The following is a 19,868-nucleotide window of genomic DNA, read 5'->3' on the forward strand; positions in this document are numbered from 1 at the left end:
AGGGCACGAACCCGCATCCCCTGCACTGGCAGGTGGACTCTCAACCACTGTGCCACCAGGTAAGCCCCTCTCTCTGACTCTTAACTTCACATCCTATTAACCAAAGAATAACATAGGTATGTGACATTTTATCACCAGCCTACCACTTCTGGTGAAAAAAACTAAAAGAGCATTTAAACAGACAGTTCCATGGAAGAGCAAATTCAACTATACTTGGTAGGGCTTTCCTGGTGGCACAGTGGTTAAGCATCTGTCTGCCAATGCAGCGGACACGGGTTTGAGCCCTGGTCCAGAAAGATCCCACATGCTGTGGAGCAACTAAGCCCATGTACCACAACTACTGAGCCTGTGCTCTAGAGCACGTGAGCCACAACTACTGAAGCCCGCACGCCTAGAGCCTGTGCTCCACGAGAGAAACCACCACAATGAGAAGCCCACGCACCGCAACAAAGAGTAGCCCCCACTCACCACAACTAGAGAAAGCCTGCATGCAGCAATGAAGACCCAATGCAGAAATAAATGAATAAATAAAATTTTAAAAAAATATATATATATATTTCGTAAAATGTTAAAGGCTGCAGTTGATACGTACTATTTAATTTTAGAAATTATCTGCCTACATGACAACGATCCCAAAAGGATGACACAGTGCCTAAACATACAGGGAACTGGGGGTTTCCTAAGGACTGTACGCACCACTTGTTGCTCCACATCTGAGCAAACCACACTTCTGCCTCCAACCTGCACTTCAATGGGTTTACTCAGGATTCTACGAGCCAAGGCCTCCATAGCTCTGGGGAAAGTAGCTGAAAACATAACTGTCTGTCGGTCAGGACGAACATTATCCACAATGCGCATGACCTGAGAAAACATTACAAATAAGCATGGTGAGTGTAGTCTCCAAAAACTGTAGGATGGTAAAACCAAGTAGAAGGAACTTTTGAGAACATCTATTCAGTGATTTTCAAATGTGTTACCTTAGAATATTATAATTGATTTTACCCTAAAATTTGCTCCTCTCATAGTTTCCCCCTCTCAAGATATGGCAACTCTAGTCATTTTGGTTTATGCCAAAAATCTAGGAGCCATCCGTAACTACTCTCTCTCCTACTCGTCCCACACCCAATCCATCAACAAATTCAGTAGTCTTGATCTTCAAACTAAACCTACAATGCACCTATTCCTCATTGATATTTCTGTTTTCCTCCAATTATTCAACACATTTTTACTGAGCAACCATTATGTGCCAGGCATTGTTCTAAGTGCTTGGAATATGCAATAAAAATAGAGAAAAACTTGTCTTAATAGAGCTTATATTCTAATGAGGATGGATAAACAAATATATTATGTTACAAATGGTGATAAGAGCTACAGGAAAAAAAAGAACAATGATGGTGGACATACTGTTGAGGGAGTGGGATACAGGTACCAATTAACTACCTCAGTGTCTAAAGAGCCCTGGAGGGATCAGGGAGTTCTAGGATTCTTATGGCATAAACAAGCAAAAAAAGACATAATGAATAAAATTATTACTGATGGTTTCAAGAGAGACAGGGGTGAGTGGTCGGAAACTGGAAAGGGTAAAGGTCTTGCCAGGAATACACAGGACCACATTTCTACTCCAATCAAAGATGATGTGATATCTGTGAAAGGGGCTGCCGTACCCAAGGCATGTGGAAATCCTGGGCTCCTGGTCCAAACCTCAACCATCTCTCATCTGGATTATTTCAATTGTCTCCTATCAGGTTTTCCTGCCTTTACTCCTGTCCAATCTGAAATCTATTCTCCACCCAGCAGCCAAATTGATGGCTTTAAAACTTATGCCAGTATTTTCAGTTAAAAATGTTTCAGTGTTGACAGCACACACTTACTTCTCTTCCCTTGAAAAACGCTGTAAAATGTAACAATACAGGGATTGTTTTAAAAAATTACACAAACCAACAAAGACCAAGAAAATAAGACAGGACACGATAGCAACAACATTTTGATTAAGTGGTACCTGACTTAGCAGACCCAAGAAAACTAAATCCTAAAATGGGAATGAACTAGACTTTCAAGAAGTGGCTTCTCTTATACCCTATCCTGTTTCTCTTCTTCAGGAGGATTGCTCTTTGCCACTTGGTCTTTACATAAATTTCAGAGTTAAGCTCTCTTTAATGTTTTCCAGTAAAGTTTCACAGTTTTCTCCAGATACATATTACACATCTTTGTCAAGTTTATTTTTTCAAGCTTTTGTAACTTATATGATTTCTAAAGTACATTTTCTAACTTACTGGGAAAAGAACTGCAAACGACTTTTCTTTACTGACTTTGTGTCCAGAAATTTTACTATTCTCTTTATCAATTCTAATAATTTATCTGTAGATTATTTTGAGTCTTCTACAAAGATAGTCAGATCATCTGCAGATAACACTTGTTTCTTCCTTTCTAAATATTATACCTTTTTCTTGCTTACTGTGCTAGGACCTCCAGCAAAGTGTTGAGTGAGTGTTCACTACCTAATTTTCTTTCTTATGTTAAAAGCTTCAAAGTTGCACCATTAGGTGTAAGGTTTGCTACAGGCTTATTCTGGTAGCTCCCTACTAGTCCTAGTGTGCTGAATTTTTAAACCATCAGTGAAATTTTATCAAATGCTTTTCTACATTATTTGAGATAATACTATGGTTTTCCCTCTATTCTGGTAACAGGGTGGACTACATTACTTGATTTTTCTAATGTTAAACCAGCCTTACATCCAAAGGATACTAACTTCGGTATGATTAATGATCTATTTTAAACATTGCTATATTTGGTTCCTTAATATATTTTTTTAGGGGTTTTGCATCACTGTACATAAAACTGTAACATAACGTTTGATTTCTGTATCAATATTATATTGGCCTATAAAATGGAATAGCTACTATGGAAAAGTTTGACAGTTTCTTAGAAAGTTAAACATAAATTACCATACAGGGGTGGGGAAGATGGCAGAAGAGTAAGACACGGAGATCACCTTCCTCCCCACAGATACATCAGAAATACATCTACACGTGGAACAACTCCTACAGAACACCTACTGAACACTGGCAGAAGACCTCAGACCTCCCAAAAGGCAAGAAACTCCCCACGTACCTGAGTAGGGCAAAAGAATAAACAGAGACAAAAAAAATAGGGACGGGACCTGCACCAGTGGGAGGGAGCTGTGAAGGAGGAAAGGTTTCCACACGCTAGGAAGCCCCTTCACGGGCAGAGACTGCGGGTGGCGGAGGGGGAAGCTTCGGGGCCACGGAGGAGAGTGCAGCCACAGGGGTGCGGAGGGCAAAGCGGAGAGATTCCCGCACAGAGGATCGCTGCCGACCGGCACTCACTAGCCCGAGAGGCTAGTCTGCTCACCCGCCGGAGCGGGCAAGGCTGGGAGCTGAGGCTCGGGCTTCGGTCGGAGCGTAGGGAGAGGACTGCAGGGAGAGGACTAGCGGCGTGAACACAGCCTGAAGGGGCTAGTGCGCCACGGCTAGCCGGGACGGAGTCCGGGGAAAAGTCTGGACCTGCCGAAGAGGCAAGAGACTTTTCTTCCCTCTTTGTTTCCCGGTGCGCGAGGAGAGGGGATTATCTAGAGCGCCGCTTAAAGGAGCTCCAGAGACGGGCGCGAGTCGCGGCTAACAGCGCGGACCCCAGAGACGGGCATGAGACGCCATGGCTGCTGCTGCCGCCACCAAGAAGCCTGTGTGCGAGCACAGGTCACTATCCACACCTCCCTTCCGGGGAGCCTGTGCAGCCCGCCACTGCCAGGGTCCTGGGATCCAGGGACAACTTCCCCGGGAGAACGCACGGCGCGTCTCACACTGCTGCAACGTTATGTTGGCCTCTGCTGCCGCAGGCTTGCCCCGCATTCCGTACCCCTCCCTCCCCCCGGCCTGAGTAAGCCAGAGCCCCCGAATCAGCGGCTCCTTTAACCCCATCCTGTCTGAGCGAAGAACAGACGCACTCCGGCGACCTACACGCAGAGGCGGGGCCAAATCCAAAGGTGAGCCCCCCGGGAGCTGTGACAACAAAGAAGAGAAAGGGAATGTCTCCCAGCTGCCTTAGGAACAGCAGATTAAATCTCCACAATCAACTTGATATACCCTGCATCTGTGGAATACATGAATAGACAAGGAATCATCCCAAATTGAGGTGGACTTTGAGAGCAAGATTTATTATTTTTTCCCCTTTTCCTCTTTTTGTGAGTGTGTATACTTCTGTGTGAGATTTTGTCTATATAGCTTTGCTTTCACCATTTGTCCTAGGGTTCTATCCGTCCGTCTGTTTTTTTTTTACTTAAAAAAAAATTTTTTTCTTAATAATTATTTTTTATTTTAATAACTTTTATTTTATCTTACTTTTTTATCTTTTCTTTTCCTTCCTCCCTCCCTCCCTCCCTTCCTTTCTTTCTTTCTACTTTTTCTCCCTTTTATTCTGAGTCATGTGGATGAAAGGCTCTTGGTGCTGCAACCAAAATTCAGTGCTGTGCCTCTGAGGTGGGAGAGCCAACTTCAGGACACTGGTCCACAAGAGACCTCCCAGCTCCATGTAATATCAAACGGCGAAAATCTCCCAGGGATCTCCATCTCAACACCAATACCCAGCTTCACTCAACAACCAGCAAGCTACAGTGCTGGACACCCTATGCCAAACAACTAGCAAGACAGGAACACAACCCCCACCCATTAGCAGAGAGGCTGCCTAAAATCATAGTAAGACCACAGACACGCCAAAACACACCACCAGACGTGGAGCTGCCCAACAGAAAGACAAGATCCAGCCTCATCCACCAGAACACAGGCACTAGTCCCCTCCACCAGGAAGCCTACACAACCCACTGAACCATCTTTAGCCACTGGGGACACACACCAAAAACAACGGGAACTACGAACCTGCAGCCTGCAAATAGGAGACCCCAAACACAGTAAGATAAACAAAATGAGAAGACAGAAAAACACACGGCAGATGAAGGAGCAAGATAAAAACCCACCAGACCTCACAAATGAAGAGGAAATAGGCAGTCTACCTGAAAAAGAATTCAGAATAATGATAGTAAAGATGATCCAAAATCGTGGAAACAGAATAGAGAAAATGAAAGAAAGATTTAACAAGGACCTAGAAGAACTAAAGATGAAACAAGCAACGATGAACAACACAATAAATGAAATTAAAAATACTCTAGAAGGGATCAATAGCAGAATAACTGAGGCAGAAGAAAGGATAAGTGACCTGGAAGATAAAATAGTGGAAATAACTACTGCAGAGCAGAATGAAGAAAAATGAATGAAAAGAACTGAGGACAGTCTCAGAGACCTCTGGGACAACATTAAACGCACCAACATTCGAATCATAGGGGCTCCAGAAGAAGAAGAGAAAGAGAAAGGGACTGAGAAAATATTTGAAGAGATTATAGTTGAAAACTTCCCTAATATGGGAAAGGAAATAGTTAATCAAGTCCAGTAAGCACAGAGAGTCCCATACAGGGTAAATCCAAGGAGAAACACACCAAGACACATATTAATCAAACTGTCAAAAATTAAATACAAAGAAAACATGTTAAAAGCAGCAAGGGAAAAACAACAAATAGCACACAAGGGAATCCCCATAAGGTTAACAGCTGATCTTTCAGCAGAAACTCTGCAAGCCAGAAGGGAGTGGCAGGACATATTGAAAGTGTTGAAGGAGAAAAACCTGCAACCAAGATTACTCTACCCAGCAAGAATCTCATTCAGATTTGATGGAGAAATTAAAACCTTTACAGACAAGCAAAAGCTGAGAGAGTTCAGCACCATAAAACCAGCTTTACAACAAATGCTAAAGGACCTTCTCTAGGCAAGAAACACAAGAGAAGGAAAAGACCTACAATACCAAACCCAAAACAATTAAGAAAATGGGAATAGGAACATACATATCAATAATTACCTTAAATGTAAATGGATTAATGCTCCAACCAAAAGACACAGAATGGCTGAAAGGATACAAAAACAAGACCCATATATATGCTGTCTACAAGAGACCCACTTCAGAGCTAGAGACACATACAGACTGAAAGTGAGGGGATGGAAAAAGATATTCCATGCAAATGGAAATCAAAAGAAAGCTGGAGTAGCAATTCTCATATCAAACAAAATAGACTTTAAAATAAAGACTATTAGAAGAGACAAAGAAGGACACTACATAATGATCAAGGGATCGATCCAAGAAGAAGATATAACAATTGTAAATATTTATGCACCCAACATAGGAGCACCACAATACATAAGGCAAATGCTAACAGCCATAAAAGGGGAAATCGACAGTAACACATTCATAGTCGGGGACTTTAACACCCCACTTTCACCAATGGACAGATCATCCAAAATGAAAATAAATAAGGAAACACAAGCTTTAAATGATACATTAAACAAGATGGACTTAATTGATATTTATAGGACATTCCATCCAAACACAACAGAATACACATTTTTCTCAAGTGCTCATGGAACAGTCTCCAGGATATATCATATCTTGGGTCACAAATCAAGCCTTGGTAAATTTAAGAAAACTGAAATTGTATCAAGTATCTTTTCTGACCACAATGCTGTGAGACTAGATATCAATTACAGAAAAAGATCTGTAAAATATACAAACACATGGAGGCTAAACAATACACTACTTAATAACGAAGTGATCACTGAAGAAATCAAAGAGGAAATCAAAAAATACCTAGAAACAAATGACAATGGAGACACGACGACCCAAAACCTATGGGATGCAGCAAAAGCAGTTCTAAGAGGGAAGTTTATAACAATACAATCCTACCTTAAGAAACAGGAAACATCTCGAATAAACAACCTAACCTTGCACCTAAAGCAATTAGAGAAAGAAGAACCAAAAAAACTCAAAGTTAGCAGAAGGAAAGAAATCGTAAAGATCAGATCAGAAATAAATGAAAAAGAAATGAAGGAAACGATAGCAAAGATCAATAAAACTAAAAGCTGGTTCTTTGAGAAGATAAACAAAATTAATAAACCATTAGCCAGACTCATCAAGAAAAAAAGGGAGAAGACTCAAATCAATAGAATTAGAAATGAAAAAGAAGTAACAACTGACACTGCAGAAATAAAAAAGATCATGAGAGATTACTACAAGCAACTCTATGCCAATAAAATGGACAACCTGGAAGAAATGGACAAATTCTTAGAAATGCACAACCTGCCAAGATTGAATCAGGAAGAAATAGAAAATATGAACAGACCAATCACAAGCACTGAAATTGAAACTGTGATTAAAAATCTTCCAACAAGCAAAAGCCCAGGACCAGATGGCTTCACAGGCAAATTCTATCAAACATTTAGAGAAGAGCTAACACCTATCCTTCTCAAACTCTTCCAAAATATAGCAGAGGGAGGAACACTCCCAAACTCATTCTACGAGGCCACCATCACCCTGATACCAAAACCAGACAAAGATGTCACAAAGAAAGAAAACTACAGGCCAATATCACTGATGAACATAGATGCAAAAATCCTCAACAAAATACTAGCAAACAGAATCCAACAGCACATTAAGAGGATCATACACCATGATGAGGTGGGGTATATTCCAGGAATGCAAGGATTCTTCAGTATACGCAAATCAATCAATGTGATACACCATATTAACAAATTGAAGGAGAAAAACCATATGGTCATCTCAATAGATGCAGAGAAAGCTTTCGACAAAATGCAACACCCATTTATGATAAAAACCCTGCAGAAAGTAGGCATAGAGGGAACTTTCCTCAACATAATAAAGGCCATATATGACAAACCCACAGCCAACATCATCCTCAATGGTGAAAAACTGAAAGCATTTCCACTAAGATCAGGAACAAGACAAGGTTACCCACTCTCACTACTCTTATTCAACATAGTTTTGGAAGTTTTAGCCACAGCAATCAGAGAAGAAAAGGAAATAAAAGGAATCCAAATCAGAAAAGAAGAAGTAAAGCTGTCACTGTTTGCAGATGACATGATACTATACATAGAGAATCCTAAAGATGCTACCAGAAAACTACTAGAGCTAATCAATGAATCTGGTAAAGTAGCAGGATACCAAATTAATGCACAGAAATCTCTGGCATTCCTATACACTAATGATGAAAAATCTGAAAGTGAAATCAAGAAAACACTCCCATTTACATTGCAACAAAAAGAATAAAATATCTAGGAATAAACCTACTTAAGGAGACAAAAGACCTGTATGCAGAAAATTATAAGACACTGATGAAAGAAATTAAAGATAATACAAATAGATGGAGAGATATACCATGTTCTTGGATAGGAAGAATCAACATTGTGAAAATGACTCTACTACCCAAAGCAATCTACAGATTCAATGCAATCCCTATCAAACTACCACTGGCATTTTTCACAGAACTAGAACAAAAAATTTCACAATTTGTATGGAAACACAAAAGACCCGGAAGAGCCAAAGCAATCTTGAGAACAAAAAATGAACGGAGCTGGGGGTATCAGGCTCCCTGACTTCAGACTATACTACAAAGCTGAAGTAATCAAGACAGTATGGTACTGGCACAAAAACAGAAAGATAGATCAATGGAACAGGATAGAAAGCCCAGAGATAAACCCACGCACATATGGTCACCTTATCTTTGATAAAGGAGGCCCGAATGTACAGTGGCAAAAGGACAGCGTCTTCAATAAGTGGTGCTGGGAAAACTGGACAGGTACATGTAAAAGTATGAGATTAGAACACTCCCTAACACCATACACAAAAATAAGCTCAAAATGGATTAAAGACCTAAATGTAAGGCCAGAAACTATCAAACTCTTAGAGGAAAACATAGGCAGAACACTCTATGACATAAATCACAGCAAGATCCTTTTTGACCCACCTCCTAGAGAAATGCAAATAAAAACAAAAATAAACAAATGGGACCTAATGAAACTTCAAAGCTTTTGCACAGCAAAGGAAACCATAAACAAGACCAAAAGACAACCCTCAGAATGGGAGAAAATATTTGCAAATGGAGCAACTGACAAAGGATTAATCTCCAAAATTTACAAGCAGCTCATGCAGCTCAATAACAAAAAAACAAACAACCCAATCCAAAAATGGGCAGAAGATCTAAATAGACATTTCTCCAAAGAAGATATACAGACTGCCAACAAATACATGAAGAAATGCTCAACATCATTAATCATTAGAGAAATGCAAATCAAAACTACAATGAGATATCATCTCACACCAGTCAGAATGGCCATCATCAAAAAATCTAGAAACAATAAATGCTGGACAGGGTGTGGAGAAAAGGGAACACTCTTGCACTGCTGGTGGGAATGTGAATTGGTACAGCCACTATGGAAAACAGTATGGAGGTTCCTTAAAAAACTACAAATAGAACTACTATATGACCCAGCAATCCCACTACTGGGCATATACCCTAAGAAAAACATAATTCAAAAAGAGTCATGTACCAAAATGTTCACTGCAGCTCTATTTACAATAGCCAGAAGATGGAAACAACCTAAGCGTCCATCATCGGATGAATGGATAAAGAAGATGTGGCACATATATACAATGGAATATTACTCAGCCATAAAAAGAAATGAAATTGAGCTATTTGTAATGAGGTGGATGGACCTAGAGTCTGTCATACAGAGTGAAGTAAGTCAGAAAGAGAAAGACAAATACCGTATGCTAACACATATATATGGAATCTAAGAAAAAAAAATATGAAGAACCTAGGGGTAAGACAGGAATAAAGACACAGACGTACTAGAGAATGGATTTGAGGATATGGGGAGGGGGAAGGGTAAGCTGTGACAAAGTGAGAGAGTGGCATGGACATATATACACTACCAAACGTAAAATAGCTAGCTAGTGGGAAGCAGCCTCATAGCACAGCGAGATCAACTCAGTGCTTTGTGACCACCTAGAGGGGTGAGATAGGGAGGGTGGGAGGGAGGGAGGCGCAAGAGGGAAGAGATACGGGAACATATGTATATGTATAGCTGATTCACTTTGTTATAAAGCAGAAACTAACACACCATTGTAAAGCAATTATACCCCAATAAAGATGTAAAAAAAAAGTGGCTTTCTTCTATTTGAGGCTTTCCTCACCTAAAATAAATAAATAAATAAATAAATTACCATATAATCAGGAATTCTACTCCTAGGTAATGTATTCAAAATATACGAAGAAGTATGTCCATACAAAGACTTATATACAAATGTTCCTAGCAGCATTATTCCTAATCATGGAAATAATCCAAACGTTCATCAGCTGGCTAATGGAGAAACAAAATATGACACATATTCATATGACGGAATATTAATTACTCAGCAATTAAAGGAATAAAGTACTGACAAATGCTAGGACACGAATGGAGCTCAAACACATATGATAAGTGAAATAAATACAAGCTACATGTATACTGTATGATTCTCCACCCCCTCCACCCCCAACAGCACGGCTTGCGGGATCTTAGTTCCCTGACCAGGGACTGAACCTGGACTACGGCATTGAAAGCACCGAGTCCTAACCACTGGACCACTAGGGAACTCCCTGTAAGATTCCATTTATATGAAATGTCCAGAAAAGGCAAATCTTTTAAGACAGAAAGTAAATTAGTGGCTGCCTCGGGCTGAGGTGGAAATAGGAAATGAATTCAGACAGGCACAAGACATTTTTCTGGTGAAAGAAATCTTCTAAAACTGAATTGTGGTGATGGCTGAAAAAACCTGTATGTGTACTAAAACCCATTTTATTACACACTTTAACAAAGTGAGTTCTATGGTATATAATTAGACCTTAACAGAGCTCTTTTAAAAGTAAAAGATTATAATGACCTTATAAATTGATGAGTATTCCCTCTTTTTTATACTTTGAAATAAAGTATGATTAGGAACATAATTATTTACTCCTTGAATGTCTGGTACAACTTGCTAGTGAAAAATAGTCAGGAACTTGTGTTTTCCTTGTAGGAAAATTAAAAGTTGATTTCTTTAACAAATGTAAGACTATTTTAGTGTTCCTGAATCTGTTTAACCTAAAGCTTTCAAATGTACTGGCAAACACAGGAAAAAAAAAAAAAAAGAAGCAAGAAGTGAGAAAGAGACTATGCAAGGAGATGAAAATTTCAAAAAACTATCAATATCCAGGGAAACTTAAGAAATTTCTGTATCTATGAGACAAGAACAGGATGCCATTTAAAATAAAAATTCAGAGAAAAGAAAAGAACATTTAGAAATTAAAACTATGAAAGCAAAATTTAAAAATTCAACAGAAAGGTTGAAAGCTTTGAGTTTAGGAAATCTCCTAGTACGGCAAAATGATAGAGATGCAAAATACTTAAGAAAAATTAAGAAAATGAAAGGATGAGTCCAAAAGGTCCAACATTCAAATAATAAGAGTTCCAGAAAACAAAGAGAAGGAAATTATCAAAAAGTAATTCAAGAAAATTTCTCAAAACGGAAGGATTTGAGTTTCTAGACGGAAAGAACACACGAAGTAGTCAGGACACTAGTTGAAGAAAACAAGCCTAAATGACATAGAGCATTAGGATAGAGATCCAAAAAGTTTCAAGACAAAAAGTACAAATTAAATACAAAAGGTTAATAACTGAGTAACATTGAATTTCTCAAGAAAACCAATGGAGGGACTTCCCTGGTGGTCCAGTGGCTAAGACTCCACATTCCCAATGCAGAAGGCCCGGGTTCAATCCCTGGTGAGGGAACTAGATCCCACATGCCACAACTAAAGATCCCGTATACCAAAACTAAGACCCAGCGCAGCCAAATAAATAAATATTTTTTAAAAAAGAAAAGAAAAGAAAGAAAAAGAAGAAAGAAAACCAATGGAGACAAAAAGAAATTCTGAGGGAAAATAATCCTCACCTCATATCTGGCTAAATGTCAAATAAATGTGAGGGTAGATCAAAGACTTTCCAGACATGCAAAGACTCAAAGAATGTACCTCAAGCACTTTCTACTGAAAAAGCAGTCCATAAACAAAGGAATACACCAAGAAAAAGCCATGAGATCAATTTCTGGTTAAAAATGAAAGACTGAACACATGCATCTATTTTTACACCCTCCAGAACGACAAAACATTATAAAAAGGAGATTTTTAAAAATTCACAATGTTATGACTCAAAACAAAAGCAACTAATCAGGACAGAGTTTTGGTGAGGGGGCATGAAAATGTTCTGATATTGGATAGTGGTGATGGTTGTAAAGTTCCAGGAATACAATAAAAACCACTGAACTGACTGGGAAAGGGCACCTAGCTCCATATTCCACCTGACTTCTTCAACTCCCTCTACTCTCTTTCTACAAATGGACCTGCTGTCTCTACTAGAACACATAATTAAAAAGCATATTCAATATCTCCCTCCTACAAAGTAACCTGTTTAATCTCCCCAAAATGCTTATCCAGTCCTTTTTCACATTACGCTCAGATCAAGCTCCCTATAGCTTCCCCACTATCCCAGTCCTACTTGTTGGGAGCCAAAGGATAAATTTAATGCTTCTTTCATGTGATAGACTTTATTCAAAGAGTTAAAGGATGCTACCAAATCCCCTACTTCAAGCTAAATATTCCTCATTCCTTTAACTGTTTCTCGGCTCAGGTATTACCATAGTCCTGTTTATTCTTATATGCTCCTCTGTATCTCATTTAGAATGTGGTCCCTAAATCTAAACACAATACATGCACTATCATATGACAGGTAATACATTTTTGGAGAATACATGAATAAACGGAAAAGAATGAACACTTTAACCATATCCCTTTCCAATATTCCATTTCTATTACTGCAGTTTGTGATTTAAAAGCATTTTTTTGGCATCCATAGCCCATTGACTACTCATACAGCTCCTCTTGCTAAGAAAAATTTCTACCACCTTTTAAAAAATTAATTAATTAATTATTTACTTATTGACTGGTTGATTGACTGATTGATTGCTGCGCCGGGTCTTAGTTGTGGCATGCCGGCTCTTAGTTGCAGCATGCATGCGGGATCTTGTTCCCCAACCAGGGATCGAACCTGGACACCATGCATTGGAAGCATGGAGTCTTACCCACTGGACCACCAGGGAAGCCCCTCTACCACCTTTTAAAATGTTTTTCTTTAGGCTTTTTTTTTGTGTGTGTAGCCTTTAGGCTTTTATCACTATAATTTTGTATTGAACAAAACTGCACACATGAAGAATATTAAATCTAAGCTAGACAAATGCTTTGGGCCTTAGTTTTTACATCTGGAGAATGTAAACAACCTGTGCTATCTAGATCATGAGGTAGTGAAAAGCATGAATTAAAGCAATTTATTTGGAAGTACAATGAGAACTATAAAATATGAAAGCTTAAGTTTCTATTAGGACTCCACTTCTAATTTTACCAATGATGGTTTTAGATGGCTTAGGAAAGCCTGCACAAATACCTCCTGAACAAGTTTAATGAAGAATCCAAAACATAAATATCTACTTCAATTCCCTATGTCCTCAATCCACTGTATCACCACACAACAGAAATGTGTGTGAGAATTTCAGAAACCATACAAATATTTCATGCTCATGGCAGTTACAAGGTTTACTTTATAGTTCAAAACACTAAGAAATTTAATAAATACCTGTGGTTCAAAACCCATGTCAAACATTCTGTCTGCTTCATCTAAAACAACGTAAGTCACTCTTCGAAGATTTGTAACCCGACCTAACATGAGGAAAAAAAATAAAGACAAAAAGAAAACTAAAAATCAGTCACAATTCATTTTATGACTACCAAAATCTTTAAAAAACTGTAAAGGGAACTAAAATGCCTGACTTAACCAGAGGGGTGAGTTAGGTATCTTTAAACAGTGAAAAGAAATTTTGGTTTACAGTATCTTATCTACTGGCAAATACTTTCTGACAATGGGTATATGAGGCCCTTTATTTTGTCAAACTCGTCTCTTGCATACCATCATAGGGCCTGAAGAACCTGTAAAATTCAGAAAACAGCCCTCTCCAAAACACATCATAAAACTAAGACTGAGATGGAGCATCGAGCCACATCAGCCATTATCTGACAGCATCACCTAGGAAAAAACATATTAGAGATTACAGCGTATGTGTGGAAAGCAAGTTCCAGTGCTAACTACTTCAGACGCAGAAAATCTCTCTTTACAATACTTTATGTAGTACATAACCTACTTATATACAGTTAGAAGCTTCTAACGGGCATGTCAAAACATAAATAAGAAGCTATTCAATATCACTAGGTAACATATTACACAAAAATTTTTAAAATCAATGTATTACATAGATACATTTTTCTATACAAAGATACAAATCCTATTTTACACAGTGCTCCCACTGGTTTAAATAAATGCAACTGGCTTCTTAGCCAGAAAAAACTAAATACATAGACAGGAAACCCTTTCTAAAGGATTAACACAAGCATTTCTATCAATTGTTGATTCAATCACCTGGCAAAAACATGTATAAAACAGTTATTAAATATAAACCAAAAGGACAGATAAAGGGAAAAGATAAAATTAATCAAGATGAATTTCAGGAGGAGACAATCAATGCAGCATTGAGAAAAAACAAGGAATTATTTCATTAGCATTCAACCCAAAACTTTTCATATGCTATACAAGCACAATGACTTATCAATACCAATGTCACTTTACCAACTTCATGTAGAATTAGAATTAAGAGTACACAGAAATCCAAGCAAAATGCTATTAGAAACATGCATTACTCAAAGTTTTAAATACTCTATGATATATATATACTGAATACTACAATGGAAACATTTGAAAGCATTTTCTTCAAAAAACAGAAATGTGCCAAAATAAATGCTTTCTAATATTTAGGTATTCCATACTAACATGTGCAGCCCCAATTAGTTTTGCAAGATTGGGAACAGCATTAAATTACCTACCTTTGATGGTTTAAGTCTCGGAAGCCCAGTTCTATAAATCTTGAAGGGCCTTTCTCCACAGAAGTTAAATAATGTCAACAGTTTAGTAACAGTTTTGATAGGGAATAATTTAACAAAGCACAATATTTGAGCTAAAAACATGCAAATTTACAAAAGATAAATTTTCTTGAAGCTGCAAGATCTTAACTTATCTAGTATTGTAAGAAAGTACTAGTTCCTATGGAGAAAATGTCTAAATTGTACAATTAAAAAGAAATAGTCCCCCACCCTTTTAGAAGCAAAGCTAGGCCAAAATTGAATTAAGAATCCATGTTAAGTGCTAAAAAAAAAAAAAAAAAATCAGATGGAGTAGTTGTGAAAAAAAATTTTTTTAATTAAATTGCAAAAATATTATGAATACTTGCAACAAAAGCTTGTTACAATACAAATTTCAAGATATTACAGCTTCAAGAAGAAATGTAGAAACCTTTGGTGGTTTCTTGTTTCTGCTTTAACAAAAATGTACAGAATTCAAAAAGGAGAAAAGAGAACAAAAAAACGAACAACAACAAAAAAACCCCAACACCCCTGACTTACCACTGTTAGCTGCTAACATGTCAATCATTCGACCAGGTGTGCAAACAATAATTTCAGCACCTCTTTTCAGCTCAGCAATCTAATAAGAAAAGATGAAATTTTATAGTGTATTTATCACTAATGCTTCTTTACAAACTTGAAAATACTGACTAAGGTCCTTGCAGAGCTCCATAACATAAGACAGCCAGGTCTGATTAGAAGACACCAAAGCCTCCTGCTTAATTCTTTGGAATGCTGGAGCACTAATAAAGGAATAGGAAGCAGCAGAAAGACCACATGATGCTGTAACTTTGAAATCAATGAAAACCACAGGTTTTTACCAATTTTAATTTGACACAACTCCTCAAAACCAAGAAAGGAATATGAGAGAGCAGTAAATAAAGAAATTTGATAGATCAATGTTTTTCAAATTGAGATTTGTTTCCATTAGTGAATCACAAAATCAGTAAGTCACAACCCGCATTTTAAAAATGAAATAGAATGGAAAACACTAGACTTTGTTAGACATTATAAAACTTTGTTTGACTTCTATATAAATATGCATGCATGTACCACCTTATTTTGTAACTGTATTTACTACAGACTATGGCCAAAAAAACTGACACAGATAAACTTAGAAAACTAAGTTCAAGCGTTTAAAATAGCATTGGGATAACAAAAGCAAATATTCCCAAGATGTGTCTAAAATCTGAGAAGTCCTGGTGGTTTGGGGGTTAAATATGTTCAGAAAACGCCACTTAATTTATCCCATTTTTTCCTAGCATCACAATATACATTAGCTTATTAACAACTAAGAAGTCTTGCAGAAAAGAAAATTTTAACTTTGCATAGTCCAACATTTCCAAAACTTATTTGACCACAGAACCCAGTATTTTTCCTTCTTCTAGTTAAAGCAAAATATCTGATGACTAGCATTCTTTAGAAGACACATGGAGAAATGCCAATCTAAAGAGAGTGAATGAAGGTATGTTTAAATAATTCTCACTAAAATCATTTAAGAATGGAGATGAAACTCTGATATTAATACATCCCACTCAAAACCACCTTTTAAAGATGTCATTTAGATTAGAGAAAATAAATGTTGGTCCAGGAATCATAAGACCTAGATTCTAGGACAAAGTCTTACTAAGCTAAAGACTTTGGTCAACTTAACCTTTCTGAACATCTGTAAAATGGAAAAAATAATCTGCTTCCTTGAGCGGGGAAAGACAAGCACGGGAAAGCTAAGATATGAAAATGACTCAAAAATTCTAAAATATAACTTTAACATAATTCATTCTTACTATTATTCTCACACCTCATTTTAAAGATTTTAGAAGCAATCAATACAGAAAACACTAAAGCAAAAAATCACTTTTACATTATTAAGTCATTCAATTTTTAAAAAGACTGGAAAAACTGAATGTTCCTTTTATAACTACCTGCTCACTGATTCCTGTTCCTCCATAAACACAGACCACTCTAAGGCCCAAGGTCTTCGAAAACTTCTTACATTCTTTAGTAATTTGTAAAGCCAGTTCTCGAGTTGGAGTCATGATGACAGCTGAAAAGATAAATGTCAAAAGCCTAACCACCAAAATTCTTGAGAGGCTAAGCTTTATAGTGTTAAATTTAACCTCTGCAATCAAGTTCAGATCTTAGTCTAAATTTTGTTTTGTTTTATGCACCTTTGAAAATCCTATTTCGAAAGTTTTGTAATAGCAGAGATTGTGGTGAAGGATAATTTTAAGAAGGTTTTAAGAACATGCTATAGGAAGATAAATGAGAGTTAAATACCTTACTCAACCATCAGGAAAATACTTGGTTGAAAAGAATGCAAATCATTCTCAACTGCAAATCACAGAGCAAAGATAATCAAGTGACTCACTGTGCTGAAGAGCCATGCCGTGGCTTCCGGAAACAACCTTGGTCTGAGGGGCACAGACAGAGGAGAAATATACTGTGCCCTCTGTTGCCAAGAGAGGAGTTGAACAACTTTCCAAAACCCTACTCAAATTTGGAGAAGAGATCTCTGCCAAATGAATCAAGAAAACTGAATCTAAAGACCTAATCCTGAATGAAACGTTGGCACTACAGCCTTTTAAGGCCGAAAAAAGAAAGAAAAGAAAAATACACTTCCCTACAATCTTCTATGTTGAGTTGATAGATCCACTGATACGGGCTAAGAACAAACCTCAACATAAATAAACAGATAGATGCACGAGGAGTCTACCTGCCGAGTCAGAGTTTAAAAACTGAGCTGTGCCAGGAGAGGCTGTTTTTGTACTTCTGAGATGTCACTCCAGAGCTCTGAAGATTCTCACTCCACCTGCTGGTAAGGGGAAATCAGCCCCAAAGTGCCAAATTTATAAAGGAAATGTACATAAAGACATCTTTATTGTTATAATTAACATTACAAAGCATCAGGTCTTTCTGATTAACGGACAACGAAGTTGTTAACTGAAAAAATAGTTTAATGAAAGGAATTGTACCTATTGGCCCCTCTCCTTCTTCTAATGACCTCTGATCCATGATGTGTCTAAACATAGGCAACAGAAAGGCAATGGTCTTTCCACTTCCTGTCTTGGCAATACCAATCAAATCTCGTCCAGACATTATAGCAGGAATCGCCTGGGTTTGGATTGGCGTAGGCTTTTCATAACCATGCCTTAAAAAGCAAACCAAAGGAAGACAAGGTAAGAACTGTGATCTCTGGGTCCCTCAAACTGTAAATAAAAGTTTTCCAAAATGTATATCCATACAATGAAAAGGAATGAAGTACTGAGACATTCTACATCATGGATGATGTAGAAATATTTGAAAATACTATGCTAATTGAAAGAAGCCAGTCACAAAAGACTATACTAGTATGATCTTATTTATATGAAATGTCCAGAATAGAAAAATCTATAAAAATAGTAGATGAGAGGTTGTCTAATGTGGAGGAGAAAGGAGAAAACTGACTACTAATGGATCCAGGCCTCTTTCGGGGATAATGAACATATTCTAAAATTAGATTACGGTAATGACTGCACAACTCCATAAATATACTAAAAATCATCAAATTGTACACTTAAAGGGTAAATTTTATGGTATGTAAATTATATCTCAATAAAGCTGTTTAAGAAAAAATAATCAAGTTTTCCCATTAGAGTAAAAATGTAAGCAGAGGAATTATTTGCGTAAAGGGCTATTTTTAGTAGCAAGATATTGAAAAATGTGGACAACTACTGAACACTTACTTTTTGAGAGAATTTAAGATCTTCATAGAAATCCCACACTGAACCCAAGATTTAATTGGTTTGGGGCAACCTTTTCCCTTGACAATAATGCCCTCCATTTCCAACCGAAATACATTCACTTCTACAAAACAAAATCCAGATTAAAAACTCTTAAATATTGTTCTAATAGTGCCTTCTACTTTTCAGTGAGGCATGGTAAGATTAAAAATTTTCAATTCTTTTCTAGTGCTCCTGAAGATAATTCCATAGAAAAGCTACGTGACAAAGCACTGAACAGCTCAGAGAGACAACTAAAGCGATTACTGTTGCAACCAATTAGGAACAAAAGAAACACTCCAATTTCTACAATTTGGCTTTTATTTTGACTTAAATTGTACCAGCAATAAAAGAACAATGATTGACAAGTAATACAACCACTTGTTCTTTAAGCAAGGGTTGCCCAGATTATCCTTATTCTATCAATATCACACAGATTCACATTGGTTCCTAACTCTCAAATATCAGAAAAGGTTAACAATATTTTATTTGCTAACTTCACATGAAGAGTATTTTCGATGCTAAAAATCTCAACTACATGAGCCAAACTAATTTTTCCTCATTTTTTTTAACGTTCCCAAAAACACACTAATTCCTCACTGCTCCAAATCTTTGCGGATGTTGTCCTACCCTCTAGAATGACTTCTCGCCTTCTAGTTCCCTCTCATTTCTCCAGGTAAGCCAGGCAAATTCCTCCTACTCATGCATCAACTCACAGGCCTATCAACATTCCTCCCAGGCAAGGTGAAGTGTACTCCCTCTGTTCCCACAATAACCAATAAATGAATAAAAAAATTCTACCCTCTTGAGACATTTTTGCCAGTTCTGGAACTTCAACATAGAAGTTTTTTCTGAACTGTTCATATTCAATTTTTCCATGATCCACTGGTTCTAGAAGCTTTCTCTGCTTTGTCTGATAACCTGTAAGGGCAGTCTGAAGATCAACTTCTTCCTCCTCTGACGAATACTATAATTAAAAAAGAAAAATTAAGAGCTAAATCCATTACTACTTTCTCCTATGGGAAGAAATATTCCTAGTTTTAAAGATCCTCCTCTCCTAGAAAATATTCTTGGCTTTTACTTTATTTTCTGAATTTTCCAACTTAGTTTATTTTTTCTTT

General features: G+C 37.4%; 1 protein-coding gene across 4 annotated transcripts in view; it reads right to left on the minus strand.

Annotated features, from left to right (window-relative positions):
* Positions 1–19,868, minus strand: part of DDX46 (DEAD-box helicase 46) — a 67,308-nt gene that overhangs the window by 33,141 nt on the left and 14,299 nt on the right. For all 4 annotated transcript variants that reach the window (XR_007476667.1, XR_007476666.1, XM_033409865.2 and 1 more), the window contains exons 8-14: positions 19,549–19,714; positions 18,712–18,832; positions 17,962–18,137; positions 16,912–17,033; positions 15,491–15,569; positions 13,617–13,699; positions 697–861 (exon numbers count right to left, since the gene is read on the minus strand). Coding sequence is in view for 2 of the 4 variants with exons in the window: in XM_033409865.2 (XP_033265756.1) it covers positions 697–861; positions 13,617–13,699; positions 15,491–15,569; positions 16,912–17,033; positions 17,962–18,137; positions 18,712–18,832; positions 19,549–19,714 (912 nt within the window). In the remaining 2 variants the exon portion in view is untranslated. The remainder of the gene's footprint in view (positions 1–696; positions 862–13,616; positions 13,700–15,490; positions 15,570–16,911; positions 17,034–17,961; positions 18,138–18,711; positions 18,833–19,548; positions 19,715–19,868) is intronic.

This window comes from Orcinus orca, chromosome 3 (genome assembly GCF_937001465.1).
Source record: "Orcinus orca chromosome 3, mOrcOrc1.1, whole genome shotgun sequence".
In the NCBI taxonomy this organism is placed as follows: Eukaryota; Metazoa; Chordata; class Mammalia; order Artiodactyla; family Delphinidae; genus Orcinus; species Orcinus orca.